Consider the following 17,214-nt stretch of genomic DNA (forward strand, 5'->3'; position numbering starts at 1 on the left):
TACCCCCCAGCGTGGTCCCCACAAAAGCGTTCGTGTACCTCTTTCATCAATTCCTTGGCCATCTCTTTCGAAATACATCTAAGGAGTGGCATTGAGTATCCTTTTCTGTACAAAATTCCATCGACCAGGATATACCTAGCAGCCTGCCGCTAAAGGGTCCTGGCTTTGTTTCTGTCCGTTGGTAACACGTCTTGCGTCAGATACTCTATGTATGGTGTCCATGTATCCGCCACATGGATCACCAGTATGGTCTCCTCTGCTCAGATGCTTGGCATAGATAGTCGTTCAACTGGCACTATGTTCAGAGTATCGACATCCTTCGTACTTGCTAACTTGGCCAAAGCATCAGCGTTTGAATTCTGGTCACGAGGTACTTGATGAAGGGTGTACTTGTCAAATTGCGCTAATAGAACCTTTGTTTTGTTTAAATAAGCAACCATCTTTAAACCTCGGGCCTAGTATTCTCCCATGACTTGATTTCCTACCAGCTGAGAGTCACTGTAGATGTCAAGTACCTTTATATTCATGTCTCTGGCCAATCGTAACCCAGCGAGCAACGCTTCATACTCAGCCTCGTTGTTAGAAGCAGTGAAGTCAAACCTGATTGCGCAGTGAAATTGATGCTCCTCAGGCGTAATCGGAATCACACCTGCCCCTGCGTGATGCTCATTAGAGGAGTCGTCTGTAAATAACTTCCATGAGGGAGCTTGGTTTTGAGACTCAGGCTCTTTGGGCTCCTCGTTATCTGGAAGTTCAGTGAACTCTGCAATGAAGTCGGCCAGGGCTTTCCCTTTAATCATTGCGCGCAGAAAATAAGAGATATCAAACCGCCCAAGTTCGACCACCCATTTCAATAATCTACCCCACGGCCTCTGGCTTTTGCGGAACTTGCCGTAGAGGCTGGTTGGTCAAAACCGTGATTGGGTGAGCTCGAAAGTAAGGTCGCAGCTTCCTAGAGGCCAAAATTAAGCAATAGGCTAACTTTTCAATAGGTGGGTACCGCAGCTCCGCTCCAATTAGCCTTTTACTTACATAATAAACAACCTTCTGTACGCCTTCTTCTTCTCTTACTAAGACAGCACTAGCAGCGTATTCTGTGATCGCCAAGTAGACAAACAAAGTTTCCTTATCGACTGGCTTCGATAGAATGGGTGGTTGCGCCATGTGAGTCTTCAATGCTTGGAAAGCCTGCTCGCACTCCTCCGTCCATTCGAATTTCTTGTTGCCTCTAAGTAGATTAAAAAATGGGACGCACTTATCCGTTGATTTGGAAATAAATCTACTCAGAGCAGCAATTCTTCCGGTCAAACTTTGAACATCCTTGATCTTTGCTGGCGATTTCATATCGACCAGGGCTTTGATCTTCTTAGGATTGGCTTCGATTCCTCTCGAATTTACTATAAATCCCAAGAACTTTCCTGATCCTACCTGTGACAGTTAGAATCCCGTGATCCGTAAAGGGAAAGACCGGGTAAGCTGTGTAATCCCACACCGCCTGGGGAAGGTCAAGTGTAATGATTCTAAGACTGTGTAGGTATGGGACTACACAGTTGAAGAGGGCTTAAATGGATTCATGGGTACTACCTATATCAGGAAGATGCATCTTCTTTTCGGTAGCCCATCACTTGAGAACTCCAAAGTTAAGCGTGCTTGGCCTGGAGTAATCTAAGGATGGGTGACCTCCTGGGAAGTTTTCCCAGGAAGTGTGCGAGTGAGGACAAAGCACGCTGGAAAGACTTGTGTTGGTTTGTAGTGCCAGTCTTCATTCCAGAAAGTAGCCATAGTGATGTAGGGCGTTACAATTTTGGTATCAGAGCATGCCAAGGTTTATGTGTTCCTGAAGACAAGCTGGGCATGTACACTCATCACTGAAGATAGCTTCACTCAAGGAATGGTAACTATTTTTGTAGTTATGTGTTTAGCTGCTTAAATAGATTGTGGATGCTTTACCTGCACATTGCATTAGGGAGCATGAGATTTTGATAGAGCTTGGCTCTTGACTATTTGATTATATGCTCCGTGAATATATTTATAAACATGATCATTTGATTACCTGCTCCATGATTACATAATTGTGATGTTGCATGCTGGAGTTGAGGCATGGTGTGAATGTTGGAAGAACAGGGATTTTTTATTGGTGTATGAATGCCATGGGAATGTTTATAGCACTGCAGTGATTTGTGTATGTGGTGTGGTAAGATTGATTCCGTGGGGGAAAACTCATGATATGCTCATTGTGTTTAATGGGTCAAGTTATTGACTGCAGAGCAGGCTTATAGCCAAGGCAGATATGAGGCCTGATGGTGGTTATTCAGAGGCTGGGAGTTTCAGCCAGGGGTTGAGTTTTTCATCTGCCCCTCAGAATTTTCAACAGATAGTCACAGATTTGCAATCGAGATTGCAGAGGCATGAGGAAGAGATCAGGTGTTTGAGGCAACAGCAGAATCTGTTGGGGAGCACCTCCTCTTATGTTGTGCCAGGAGCGGCACCAGGTTTGGCTCAGCCTAGGGTTGAGAGCAGATGGGAATTTCTCTGTGGAGGATTCCAGGAGTATTACCCTCCAGTTTTTGAGGGAGGCCTAGATCCATTTAGAGCTGAGCAATGGATGGGCATGATCAGTTCCATTCTTGACAGTATGGGGCTGGTAGGTCACGATAGGGTGATCTGTGCGACATTTGTATTGCGGAATGATGCTCAGACGTGGTGGGAAGTGATATCCCAGACACGAGATACAGCTGTGATGGATTGGAAAGAATTTAGGCAGCTGTTTAATGAAAAGTACTACTGTGATGTAGCTAAGACTGCCAAGATGAATGAGTTTCTGAATCTCGTTCAAGGAAAAGCATCAGTATCCGAGTATGTTAATAGATTTAATGGGTTGACCAAGTTTGCTTTAGACGTGGTACCCACAGATGTGGCTCGGAAAGAAAGGTTTGTTCAAGGATTGAATCCTGGAATAGCTCAAGGCATCAGAGTTGCCCCAGTGCATGAAGTCTCTACATATGCTCAGGTGGTAGAGAAGGCTCTTGCTGTTGAGAGCATCAGAGATGAGAAAAAGAGTGCCACGGAGCATGGAGCTCAGGTAGTGGTATCTCCATTTAGTGGAGCAAGCAAGAAGAAAAGCTGGAAGCCTTACCCAGAATGCGCTTGGTGTAAGAGGCATCATCTGGGAGAATGCCGAGCAAGGGCATGTTTCGTATGTGGAATAGTTGAGCATCTCAAGAAGGATTGCCCAAGGCTAAGAGAGTTTGAGCAAAAGGGGATAGACAGCTCGACTCCAGCTCGAGAGTTTATTCCGAGGCAGTCAGAATCTGAGACTGAGACTAGCTCCTCGGGAGTGGCAGGTCAGCTTTCTAGTTCTGATTTTTGAGTTATGCTGATTGGTTTTGGTGCCATGTTGTTCCTTTGTTTGTTTCATATAGAGAGGCATAAATTTGATATGATGATCACATGGTCATGTTGTGATGGGGAAGATGATACTATATTGGTGACTAAAGAAATAAGTTGGGTTATGGAAATGACTCATCAGTGATTTCGATAAAGCTGATTTCGACTGGCAATGTTAAATGGTAAGGAAAGAATAGCATCTCTTGAGCTTGAGAGCTAGAGTTTTATGGCGGGGAAATGCATAGAACTCCTAGCTAGTGTGATGGATACCACTTAGGTTTGTGCCAGTGGGATCAGGACAGGCTGGATTAGTCTGTGAGTTCCTGGATGTGTTTCCAGGGGATTAGCCAGGATTTCTGTAATGTGAAGAGATAAAATGGTGGTTTGATTAGTGCCAGGGATAGAGTTGAATTGAGGGCACTGTATTGAATGACTTAGTAGATTTGTAAGAACTTGAGGTTTAGTTATTGAGTAGAATGAAATTCTCAAAAGTTGATCTTTGACCTGGTTAGTACCAGTTAGGGATCAGGGGAAAAGGATATGCAAAAGGTTGTGTTTTTATCAGATAAGAGCACTAGGAAGTGCTGGATTATATATTTTAAGGATTTGATTAGTGTTAAATTGTTTTGATGAATCAGATGAACAGCGCATTCAAAGGATTATTTGAATGGAATTTGTGATCGTCTTGGACGATGGTATTGTGATGTATTCTCTGTGGAATTTGCTAAGGTCAAGGGACACCTTAGAAGGCGGGAGTGTCCTTGGATGTACATGGTATTATATGTGCTTTGTGGAAAGATTTTTGAGTTTCTTTTTACAGATCAGAATCAATTGACAGGTTGTTATGACACCTCGGTGACACAGAGAAATGATTGATTATGCAACATGTTGGTTAAAAGGATTTGACTAGAACTAGAGCAGGGTGCTAGTAGGCCAAATAGTCAGTTCTGTGTTTGAAATTACTATCTCAAAGAAGATTAAAAGGATGGATGACTGAGTGAATCACAGACAAGAAAGATTGAATGGAAGTCTTAGCTGGATTAGCTAAGGATGATACAGTGTCAGGTATGAATCTATTGTGATATAAGAATCAGATTTGGGATTCGATGGACACTGGGATTAATGGGAGATTCTGGATGAATCTCATGTTACTTTCTTTTTCTCTTCATTCAGGCATCATGTCAGTATACCAAAGTGTGAAAGCTTTATGGTGATGGCCTGGGATGGAGAGGGGCATAATGGAATGCGTGTTAAAGTTCTTAACATGTTAGCAGGTCAACACAGGGTGTCAGGAATCATTAAGGTCATTGCAGCCTTTGAGTATTGTATAATGGAAATAAGAAAGCATCGCGATGGGTTTCGCGGTGGGGCTACCCAGGAAAGTGGGTTAGCATGATTGACTTGGGTCATTTTGGACCAGTGTTGTGAGTAAGTGTATTTTTTTTTTTTTTTGTGAGAATAAGTAACACAGCAGACCAGTATTCAGATCTCTATGTGAAAGAGATAGTGTGCCTTCTTGAGAATTAAAGGTTTATCTTATCAGATGAAGACTTTATTGTTACTTCCAGGTTATGGAAAGGTGAAGGGAAGGCGATAAATATATAGATGGAATTCAGTATAGTTCATTGTTCTCGGGCTGATCATAATCAGAGGGAGAATTGTCCAAAGTTGGAAAGAAACCTTATGAGATAAGGTATGGTAGAACATGTTCGTCACCCATTCGTTGGATGAGATGTTATATCTGGATCATGAGATGGTTCAGGGAACCATTGGAATTATTAGAGGTTAGAGCTTGGATGCTCACTCCTCAGAGTAAACAGAAAAGTGTTACTAAATTGAAAAGCAGGAACATGGAGTTCCAGGTAGGAAGTTGTGTCTTCCTAAAGAATCACCATGGAGAGGGGTGATGAGTAAAGGCAAGTTGAGCCTAGATTAGTATGACAGTTTGAGTCCTGAATAGGACTGGTCAGATTACCTTTTGTTGAGCCATAGCTTTGGCTCTGACGGTTGTACATTGTGTTATGTATTTCCATGCAGTGGACATGGGTTGAAAGAACTCATGAATTGAGTTATGAGATTTTGAGGAACAAAGTGTACCTTGATTTAAGGTGTGTTGCAGAAACAGTGAGGTCGAGAGAAAGACCTGGGAAACTGGAATCAATTGTGCAGAATTCATATTCTGGGCAGTTCAAATAAATTTCGAGGACGAAATTTATGTAAGGAGGGGATAGTTGGAATGCCCCAAATTTCCTAATAAGGTTGAGGACCTTGATTAGGAGGTCGGGAGGGCCATAATTGATTTATTATGCTATTTAATGATAATATGCATGTTTAGGTGTATTAAATATGCATGTGAACCCATTTGTGATTAATTGGGTGATTTTCATATTTTGGCCATTTCGGGCATTTTTGGCATATATGTGAAATGGGCGTGGTGCTTTGTTATTATCTGGTTATCCCAGGGTTACCCAGCACAAGACGATCCTAGGAGGTAAGCTAGTGGGAAAGTCACAACGGGATTTAAGCTTGACTTGGAGTAAGTCAAGGGGTATTTAGAGCATTACCGGGTTATTGGGTAATGGGAATTAATATATGGTGATAAATTGGGAGTTAGTAAGACCAGGGGGAAATTCTGGAAGTTTTGACTATAATGTCCCCGGGGGTGTTTTCAGGACCTCGAGCATTAGGTTTTATTGGAAGCTACTTAAGCTTGAAGTAACCTTTTAAGAAAATAAAAAGAACGTTCTGTACGTTCTCTCTCCCTAAAAGTTCCCTTTTCGTCTCCCGATCGCGTTTTCAAAGATAACTTAAGTTCTAGGACTCGGAATCAAGCGAGGATCGAGGCATAGCAATCCTAAGGAGAATTAGAAGCTTATTAGCCTGAGGATTTAGTTGGAAACAACTCAATCGGAGGTAATTCAAGTTTAAGTTTTAAGTTTTTAAAAGTTTCTAAGCTTGAATTGGACTTTGTGAATCGTTGAGTTTTTAGTTCGTTTGAGCCTTGGGTTTTGGTGATTTTGGACCATTGGGGAGTTTGGGAACTATGATTTGATGATTTGGGAATGTTTAGACATGTTTTTGGGAGGTTTTAAAAGGTTAAAAACGAAGAAAAATGGCTGCCCCAAAGTTGGGTCGCGGCCCTGTTCTTGGGCGCCGCGGCCCTTGCTTGATGAAGCAGGTGCTCTATTTTGCTCTTGCTGGGCACCGCGGCCCTTGGTGTTGGGCGCCGCGGCGCTTGCCTCTGGTTGTGCTGGGGGCCGCAGCTCAGGCAGGCTTTTGAGCCTGTTTGGGTGTTTTGACCCCGGGAACATGGTTTTAGGCCTCGGGATCATTCCTACTACCTGGATTAGTGAGGATTGATGTCTTGGAGGCTAAGTTTTAGTTCAAGGATTGGTTTTAGAACTTGAACTCATTGGATCACCGTTTGTGGTTGTGACTAGGTTATCACTAGAGGCTTGGAATCGGGATCGTGCTTGTGGCTCATTTGTTGGTAACCGGTGCTTGGACTGAAGGTAAGAAAACTGCACCCCATGTGTGACATGCATGGCTATTTATGATGCATGTTGGATGTTTAAATGTAAACATTGATAGCATAATGAATGCTTGGCAATCTCGCCCATTTGCATATGATTATTACTGAGGCATGCTGGATGATTAAGTGTGATGTATGTGATGCACGAGAAACATGTGATTAGGGCATGCCATGAGTGAGGAATATGAGATTGGTCAGAGCTTGAGTCTTTGTGTTTGTGCATGATCATTATTATGCTCGTAATTGTTAAGTAAGCATGTTGAATGTCCATCTTTGGATGTTTGACATATGATACATATTGATAGCATTGCTTACTTGTGCATGGCTCTAACTAACTAGTCAGAATTGGCAAAGGTGTTAGTATCAACTGTGAAGCTGTGACTTATTAGTCAGGTTCGGCAGTGGTACTGGGCACTGGTCACATTGGGCTGACTCACTAGTCAGGACGGCCTTAGCGTGTTCCACGCAAGCCATGTCGATCAGATCAAATCGACCTTCTGCATTGAATGACTCAAAGAGCATTAATGCAGGACCAACCTCAAGTTTGATGAATATAAACAAGCGCTTATCTAGCCAAAGGCTAGTCATTTAGAGCTAGGGCTAGCGAGCCCCGTGACTATTAGGTCAGATGGCTATGGGCACCGGCCCTCAGTGACATGCTTGTCAGTCACTCATTTGATAAGAGCCATTGCAGGAAAGCCTAGGTAACAGTGTCGTTACATGGCTATGGGCACTGGGCCCCTAGTGACTTGTTGTCAGTCACTCAGTATGGTTTAACAGGACCTCAAAGTAATATTCACTCATATGATCAGAGCTATGAGCTCTGTATGATCATTTTGATCATCATATGCATGGCTTTGGGCACTGAGGCCCCTAGTGACTTGCTTGTTGGTCACTCAGCATGGTTTATCGGAACCTCAAGTGTTGCGACACTCATCTGATTAGGATTGACTTGATAGTCATCCAATCCGAAGGGCAGGATTTCTTATCTGAGCCCCTAGTGACTTGTTTGGCAGTCACTCATCTGATTAGGTATGACTTGAGGGTCCTCCAATCAGAAGGACAGGATTTCTTATCCTGGATACCCCAGCATTGTTTGAAGTCATTTGCATGCTTGAATTAAGCTATGTTTGCTAGGCATGCCAGATATGATTTGATATCATGATATGACTGTTCATGAGCATATGATTTTTATTGCTAGGCTTCGGCTCACGAGTGCTTTGTGGTGCAGGTAAAAGCAAAAGGAAGCTGGACCATCCTTGAGTTGGAGAGCTTAGGTGATGATGTGTACATATGCAGCTGCTCGACCAATACTTGGGTGAGGTTTGAAAGAGGAACTAGGGTTAAACCCTGTTTTGCCGCTTAGAACGGCCTGTTGTAAATATTCTCTTGTAATAGACTCTGAAATTATATTTTTGGGATCCCAATGTATATAGTAAACGTTCTAGTGAAACGTTATATCTTAACCAAAAAATTTAATCCCTAAACCGCTAATCATACTTAGTTACACATTTATGGCCAAATGACTCGATTAGCAAGTTTAGCACTGTTTGCAATGTGCACTGTAGCGGTCCCTGGAGTTGGGGCGTTACACTACCCCGAAGGAGCATTTGAGGGGATTCAACTTCATCTAATATTCGTTCAAGACGTTGAAGCATTTCTGTAAATCCTCTACATGCCATTCTACCTTCTTTGACTTAACTAGCATATCGTCTACATAGACCTCCATGTTTATGCCGATCAGCTCCCTAAACATGTGGTTGGCCAGTCGCTGGTAAGTCGCACCAGTGTTTTTCAGACCGAAGAGCATTACTTTGTAACAGTAAAGTCCTGTGTCAGTCTGAAAGCTAGTGTGATCCTCATCAGGAGGATGCATACTAATCTGATTATACCCGGAGTATGCATCCATGAATGAGAGAATCTCGTGCCCTGCGGTGGCATCGACCAGTTGGTCGATTCTGGGGAGTGGGAAACAATCTTTTGGGCAGGCTTTATTGAGGTCTGTGAAATCCACGCATGTTCGCCATTTGCCATTCAGCTTGGGAACTAACACGAGATTAGAAACCCATGATGGATAAAACGCTACCCTGATGAATCCATTCTCCTTGAGCTTCTCGACTTCTTCTTTTAAGGCCTTTGATCTATCTTTGTCGAGCAGCCTCCTTTTTTGTTGTACTGGTGGAAATTTTTTTTCTATATTAAGGACATGGCTAATGACTGTAGAGTATATTCCAACCATGTCTTTATGCGACCAGGCAAAGACCTCCTGGTTTTTCTTCAAAAATTCCACCAGCGTTTTTTTTTTTTGTTGTCTCTAAGTTTTTACCGACTTTTACAACCCTGGTCGGATTTTCTTCATTGAGTTGGACCTTTTCAAGGTCCTCGATGGATCCTATCTCTTCCTCAAAATCCCCAAAGCGAGGATCTAAGTCTCTATCCTCACTTTGGGCAACGCCCTATTTGGTGACATTATCACCTGATTGGGCCTGTATATCAACTGCCATTTGCAACTCTTTTCCGGAACCTCCCTCGACATACCTTTCTTCGCTTTAGTTATCAAGGCATTGTAGCATTCCCTTGCTTCCCGATGATTTCCCAGCACGCATCATACCCCCGCGTCTATTGGGAATTTCATGGCAAGGTGCCAAATCGAAGTGACGGCTTGTAGGTCGACCAAAATTGGCCACCCAATTACAACATTATATGCCAAAGGACAATCAACTACTATGAAAGTAGTGAGTAATGTCCTGTTAGCAGATGCAGTGCATGCTGTAACTGGAAGCCTAATCGACCTAGTTGAGGCGAGCCCTTCGCCGAAAAAACCATAGATGGTTTGGTTGCATGGCTCCAGGTCCTTGATGGACAGCTTCATTCTCTCCAGTGAAGACTTGTATAGGATGTTGACCGAACTTCCTGTGTCAACCAACACCTTCTTCACCATCATGTTGGCAATTTGCACGTCCACGACCAGCGGATCAGAGTGTGGGAATCGTACGTGTTGGGCGTTGTCTTCAAAGAAGGTTATCAATTCCTCCTCTGTGCAAGCCTTCTTTGGTGCTCGATCCTCCACACTCATCATCTCGATGTCCTGGTCATGGCATAGGGTTCGAGCGTATCGTTCCCTTGCCTTCCCACTATCCCCTGCAAGGTGTGGGCCGCCGCAGATGGTGAGTAAAGTGCCTGCCACAGGAGCTGGCTGTAAAGGTGGCGAGCGTTGGCGTGCAGGTGCCTACTCGTTGCCACCTTGAGCCTCTCGTTGAGACCCTCATGCGGCTCGCACATACCTTCTTAGATGTCCCTGCCTAATTAGGAACTCGATTTCGTCTTTCAACTGGTTGCATTCGTTAGTGTCGTGCCCGTAGTCGTTGTGAAAATGACAGAATTTCGTAGTATCTCACTTAGAGATATCCTTCCCTATAGGTGCGGGTCGTTTGTAAGGCACGTTTGAGTTGGTCGCCTGGTAGACTTCTGCTCGAATTTCGACAAGTGTCGTGTAGTTGGTGAATCTCGGCTCGTATCGATTGCCTTTGGGGCATTTATTCTCAGAAGCTGAGGGTTCATTGCTTGCCCGTTTTCCACCATTCCTACCATTGCCATTCCCGTTGCCTTTGTCGTTGCCATTGGGTTTCTCCGACCCGTTGGCGGCCTTGGCGAGCTCTTCCTTTAGCCCCTTGTCCTTCGTTGGCGATTTCCCCTCATTGGCAATCGCGTCCTTGAGCTTGATATATCGATCAGCCCGATCCAAAAACTCTTAGGTACTTCTTACCCCATTCTTTCTTAGGCTACTCCAGAGGGGTGAATGGCGCCTAACCCCTGCAGTTAGGGCCATCATCTTGCCTTCATCACCCACTGTCTTGGCTCCAGCTGCTACTCGCATGAAACGCTGGACATACTCCTTTAAGGGCTCTCCCTCCTTCTGGCATATCTCGACCAGCTGGTTGGCCTCTCTGGGGTGTATGCGACCCGCATAGAATTGTCTGTAAAATTCCTTCACGAACATTTGCCAAGATACTATACTAGCAGGAGGGAACTTGAAGAACCACTCCTGGGCGATGTCAGATAGTGTCGCGAGGAAGATCCTGCAGCGGGCATCTTCTGACACTTTCTGTATATCCATTTGTATCTCAAATTTGTTAACGTGAGATACTGGGTCTCCGTACCCATCAAAGTTTGGCAGTGTCGGCATCTTGAATTTACTGGGGGTTTCAGCCACAATAATCCTTTGCATAAATGGAGTGCCCCTCCTCCGATTGTACTCTATGTGGGACGTTCGTCCTCCGACCAGCTGTTGTACTGCCTGGTTCAGAGCATCAATCTGAGCCTGAACCGCTTATGGGACTGCTGGGGCGACCAGTGCAGGGGGAGCTTACTCATCGTGCCTCTCACGGCAGTCTTTGAGCACGTCCCTTAAATCATCATCCCTGCGTCTCTACTCGCTAACTCCTAGCCGATCAAAGACGTTCTGCTGCCTGGGTTGCCCCCCAGCGTTATGGCTAGCTGGCTTATTTTCTCTAGGTGGGGGGCTTCTGCCTCCACCTCTTTCCTCATTCCTCCGACCAGCATTCCCTCTGCCAGAATCAGCATCATTATAATCGTAGCCGTCTCTATACCGAGGTCGACTACGACATGATCGACTATTCACATTATTTCCTCCTCAGGCTGGAATTTCCTGAGCGTCAGGGGGAGGCCTGCGCTGGTCGTTGGGTCCCTGTGCATTGTTATGCCATGGGGGGCCCCTGACCACAGAGCCTTACTCGTTGTTCCTTCTGTTGGCAGAAGGACGCTGTCCCCTGCTCGATGGATTTGGCTCTTCGTCCCCTGGGCGTCTAGGGCTGCGGGGCGGCTGTCCGGTCCTATTTTGCCTCTGGCGCTGGGGATTGCCTCGACCAGCCTGAGATGGAGGCTGCTGCTCAAGATCTCTAGCTAGGACATCATCCTAAGCCACAGGTGGCTGCTCTGGCCTTTGAGGGCTTGCTGGCTAGAGCGGAGGACTAGGATTGGGAGCTCTCTGAGGCGGTGCACTCGGTGGCTGATCTGGCTGAGAGGCCGGTGTAGCCTAACTTCGGGCCAATTGGATGGCTTCTTCGAGAGCGGCCATGGCATCCCTCTGCCGACGGTCCATGTCTGCCTGCCGCTCACTCAGCTCTTGGCGCTGACGTTCAATTTCTTTATGCTGCAGCGCCATTGTATCCGCGACATTCTCCTGATTGGCCCTCAGATTAGCCAACTCGTCCTGCAACACCCCTAGTGTTGCCCTCAGCGTTTTCGAATCTAACTCCTCCTCTTCAAACTCTAAATGTGGTTCATTCTCAACCACATTTGGGGGAGGAGGTTAGGATGATGCAGCGCCAGTGGTCTGTCCAACTCTCTTGGATGTCTTTGCCATTAGATTTTCTTACAGTTTTTTTTTATCAATCTCTCAATGAAAGCACCAGAATGTTGACCCTCGATTTGGCCAACGACACGGAGTCAAAAATACGACAGATAATGAGATGACAATTAAGAGTTTAATCTAATGGTAAAGAATAAACACAGACGATTTATAGTGGTTCGAGCCCAATGAATGGTAATGACCTACGTCCACTTAGCACTATTATTAATATTGAATCCCAATGTCGTGATCAAAGAACAGGGGTTCTTGAGTTTCACAAACCTTGGGAGAATTACAACAAGACGATGGACAATCGCACTATATACTCTTTCTCTCTGTACTCAGGAAAAAGATTAGAAAACCAAAAGTCCCTTCCTTAAGCTATTTCATGGATATTTATAGGCTCAAGGGGGGTTACATGGGCCAATGTGCCTTAATTATCCTTAATATTCGTGTATCAAGGCAATAAAGAGGAAATAATCAACGCAGTTATTACAAGATTATACTTTTTTAAGGAAATAAATCAAATCGTACGACCAGCCTGGTTGTATCTAATAGTCAGTCATGACGAAGCATTGTGAGGTTGATCGATAATCGAACAACACCGCCTTATTTTGACTCTGCCACGTGTCAATCACATGTGAGAAATCCTTGCCACGTCATCAGCAGTCGTTTTTGGGTAAACAGCTATAGAAGTCTAAAAGTCCCTACTGTGTAGATCAAAAGATGACATCATAAACCACGAGCAGGGACTTGGGGGGCAAATGTGTATCCTAATCTCAGCACGGGTCTTTCCCTCAGGTCGCATGCAGCTGGCAAATAAGTGCATGGAAGAAATAGCCAAGGAGTCCATGTACGTTCCCTATAGACAGCACGATTTTCATGATGGTTGTACGAGCTAGGGATGCATAAATTGATAAGCGCGAGCTTATAGTATTTATAAGGCATGGCCTCCATGATACGAGCTCGACGATATATTCAGCTCGTGATAAATTGAAGATATGGCGTGTCCGCGGATCCCTGAAGACCCGGATACTTTATACGATCGTTTATGGGCAGCCTGTGATAGTTAATGCCCCAGATATTAGGAGTCTATTTATTTTTATGATCAGATCATATCCTAGTATAATAAGAATATTCCATAACAAATATAATAAATACTCAAATCTATGATTGACTCACGGGGTTACCCAAACCTATCCAATGAATTTCTCTATAAATACTGAGAATATTGGACAGGAAAGGGAACGATTATTTTGTAATACCGAAACTCTGTCAAAATAGAGAGAGAAAAACAGTAATAACATAGACTCGTGGACTAGGTGGATTTTAACTACTAAACCAAGTAAAAAGACCAGTGTTCTTGAGAGCTATTTTCTTACTTCGGTTTACCATCAAGCACTAATTCAACCTTGTTATTTTCTTAATTCACTGTTGGCGAAAAACCGCGCCAACAATAATAATTATTTAAAAATAATAAAACAATATATTTTATAACTTAAATAAAATTTAATTAAACTTAAACTTAATATTATATTAAACATATAATATATAATCTTTTGTTATCACTGCCAAATTCAAATACTAGAACAAATATAAACTTAAACAAAAATAAATTAATTAAAATATGATATTTTTAAGATATTTTATGATAATTTAAATAATTAAATCATATTTATTTAAAAATAATAAAGGCATACATATCATTTTTTTATCTTATAAGTTTGTGTGATAATTTGTTTTTTATCAAATGATTGAAGCTCTTTTTCTTCATCATATTCACCAAAGAACATTGTGAGATACATTAGAAACTAAAAATAATTGATGCATATATACTAATGTCTACGCTATGACTTTTTCTATTCTTATTTTAATTCTTTTATTAATTTCTTTTTAAATATTATTGTATTTTATATATACGTCATGTAGTCATATAAATATATATATATCTATATGTTGTATTTAGATTTCATATATATAAAGATTATTGATAGGGTTTATACCTTTTTTGGACCCTGTATTTTTTCCCATTACCTGTTTGGACCCTGTGTTTTGACAAATTACTTTTTGGACCCTATGTTTTGTAAAATGATTAAAATAGAACCTTAAACCTGATTTTGGTCAATGTTTGCTCAACTAAAATCACAAATAATTTACCAAACTAACAATTCAGAACAAAAATAAAATCATTCTGCTTAAAAACTGTATTGTTATATTCACTTTTTTCTTCATCAAAATTGAGTTTAGAGTTCTATTTTAACAATTTTACAAAATATAGGGTCCAAAAAGTAATTTGTCAAAACACAGGATCCAAACAGGTAATGAAAAAAAAACACAGGGTCCAAAAAAGTATAAACGATATTCGTATTTATATAAATATATAGTATAGAGTTATAATTTATATATTTTAAAAAAATTTAAATGTGCATTGCAAGATGCTTATACCTAGTAGTTAGTGTACATATAAATCTATGCACAAGAAAAATACCACTATATTTTCTTCTCTTTTTTCAATAATTAATACTTAAATTACAAAACAAAAAACAAAGAGAGAAATGATATAGTTAACTGATGATAGTCATAGGAACTTAACTCAGGGAGGGAGGGAAGCATTGTAGTAAATGATATCACAAAACAATATCACAAGACTAAAGTATAAAATTAAGTACCATTCGTACCAAAACTCTTCAATTCTAAATTCTCAGTTCTCAATTCTCAACCGAAGTTTCGTAAAGAAACTCACCGTACTCGGCCGCTGTCGCCCTCCATTCTCCGTCCTCAACCTCGTTCAGCTCGTCCCCTTTCAATTTTGCCCTAAATCAGGTTTGCTCATCTTTCCCATTTATTTTTCGGGGTTTATTTGTACGATTTTGCATTTGGTGTGCTCAACTCCATCTCTTCCGTTTCTTTCTTCAATTTGATTTGCTTATTGAAATTGTATGTAAGCTTAACGAGGGTTTACAGCAAGAGTATTCATCTCTACTTTAGTTCTGAATCAGGTTGCTTTCTAAGTCTCTTTTACATGGGCTTGCTTACAGGGTCAGGGTGGACATTAGAGCAGTGTGTTTGAGTTTGGAGAGAGAGAGAGTGGTGGAGTGTGGCGACTATTTCTGAAAATTATTGAAGAAGAAGACCACACAATGCAACAGCAGCAGCAGAAGAAGAAGAATTTCAGAAAGAGATGCGTTTCCGCTGAACCTGATGAGACGGACGAAGGCCAGGATGAACAAGAAAGGAGGTTTCTTTCTTTCTTAATTTGAATACAGTTTTGAATAGAAACACACAAACTGTAATGCTTTTTTTGGGTTTCTGACAGAATGGCGCTGGAAGAGGTGAAATTTCTTCAGAAGCAGAGGCAAAGGAAGTCGGGGATTCCTGCTGTTGCCGGGGGTGAAAGTGCTTCTGATATCAAGATTGGCATTGGCAGTGGCAGTAAGAAGGCAGCGGACGACGCCCAATCCCATCACCATCAGTATCAGTCTAACTCTAAGACCCCGCCAGATCCCTCCGATGTCGACAAGGACAAGGATGACCTCGTTCTCCAAGACACTTTTGCTCAGGAAACTGCCGTCATGGTTGAAGATCCCAATATGTATGTGTATCTCTTTTTTCATTTACTTTCTTTCTTAGCATTTCCCAATTTCAAGCTTCCAACATTCCTTTCCCTGAACTATCAATTCAGGCTAAAGTATGTTGAACAAGAATTAGCAAAGAAGAGGGGCAAGATAATGGATGCTACTGATCAAACTGAGAATGATTTGAAGAATGCTGAAGATGAGCTATACAAAATCCCTGACCATCTCAAAGTTAGTATGCCCTTTTCTCTTGCTCTGTTTTTCACTTGTATAAGTAAATAGATTAAAGGGATTGATTGCATTTTCTTTTTCAGGTAAAGAAGCGCAACTCGGAGGAAAGCTCCACTCAGTGGACTACTGGGATTGCTGAAGTTCAGCTTCCCATTGAGTAAGCCTCATTCCTCTGTTCTCATTGTATAACTGAGCTTGAGATACGCAATAATGTCATTGTTACTTATTACCTGTAATGTTTTGTAGATACAAATTGAAAAATATAGAGGAAACTGAGGCTGCTAAAAAGCTTCTTCAGGAGAAGCGGCTCATGGGCCGGACTAAATCAGAATTTAGCATTCCTTCAAGTTACAGTGCCGATTACTTTCAGCGTGGAAGGGACTATGCTGAAAAACTTCGAAGAGGTTGCTTTTGCACATATAATTTAATCATAATATTGTGGTTGTATACATACTACTTATTTGGGAAAATAAAAGTTATGTTAGTCATCATTACAAATTAGTGAGTTTGTTTCTACTTTCTATGCAGAGCATCCCGAGCTCTACAAAGACAGAAGTTCACAGGAGGAAGGTGGTGGTGCACCCAGACAAGCCGATACTGGCACAGAGGCAGCTGGACAAAGGCAAGCTGCAACTGATCAATTTATGCTAGAGCGCTTCCGCAAAAGAGAGCGGCTTCGCGTAATGCGGAGATGACATGATGTCTTGTGCTCCTCTATTCTTCTACTAATGATATCTGGTCCTTAAAAATCAACAATCCGTTTGACCATATGGTAGATGCTTCATTGGATTCGCTGAATAAATCTCTGCTCCTGCCTTCATAGTTGAAGAGCTATGCGGTTCCAGTTCCACACATCGAGTAGAGTTTTGGCTACCTAACAACCGACACTTAGTGCCATAACTTATATCCCTTTATGTCAATCGTGCAATTTCCCTCATTTTCAACTCTACTATTTTACTTCAAGGAATATAATACGTAAGATCTTATGACCCTTTTGTTTTCTTATTATTATTACTTTTTTCTAAATAAGATCTTATCGCAAATCACCTTATGATTCATAGTCGTCTGGTATTTTTATATAATGATAGAGCTGTTTCGTTAATGGCCTGGTGATTTAA

The 17,214-nt window shown here is 42.3% G+C and overlaps 1 protein-coding gene across 1 annotated transcript; it reads left to right on the forward strand.

Moving 5' to 3' along the window:
- Positions 1 to 14,895: 14,895 nt before the first annotated feature.
- On the forward strand, positions 14,896 to 17,198 carry LOC133791097 (protein COP1 SUPPRESSOR 2). The gene is made up of 7 exons (XM_062228993.1): positions 14,896 to 15,113; positions 15,329 to 15,528; positions 15,607 to 15,882; positions 15,973 to 16,096; positions 16,180 to 16,253; positions 16,343 to 16,500; positions 16,625 to 17,198. The coding sequence occupies exons 2-7, from the start codon at positions 15,431 to 15,433 to the stop codon at positions 16,789 to 16,791; spliced, it is 897 nt and encodes a 298-aa protein (XP_062084977.1). The 5' UTR covers positions 14,896 to 15,113; positions 15,329 to 15,430; the 3' UTR covers positions 16,792 to 17,198.
- The last annotated feature ends 16 nt before the right edge of the window (positions 17,199 to 17,214 follow it).

The sequence above is a fragment of the Humulus lupulus genome, chromosome 1 (assembly GCF_963169125.1).
Source record: "Humulus lupulus chromosome 1, drHumLupu1.1, whole genome shotgun sequence".
Lineage (NCBI taxonomy): Eukaryota > Viridiplantae > Streptophyta > Magnoliopsida > Rosales > Cannabaceae > Humulus > Humulus lupulus.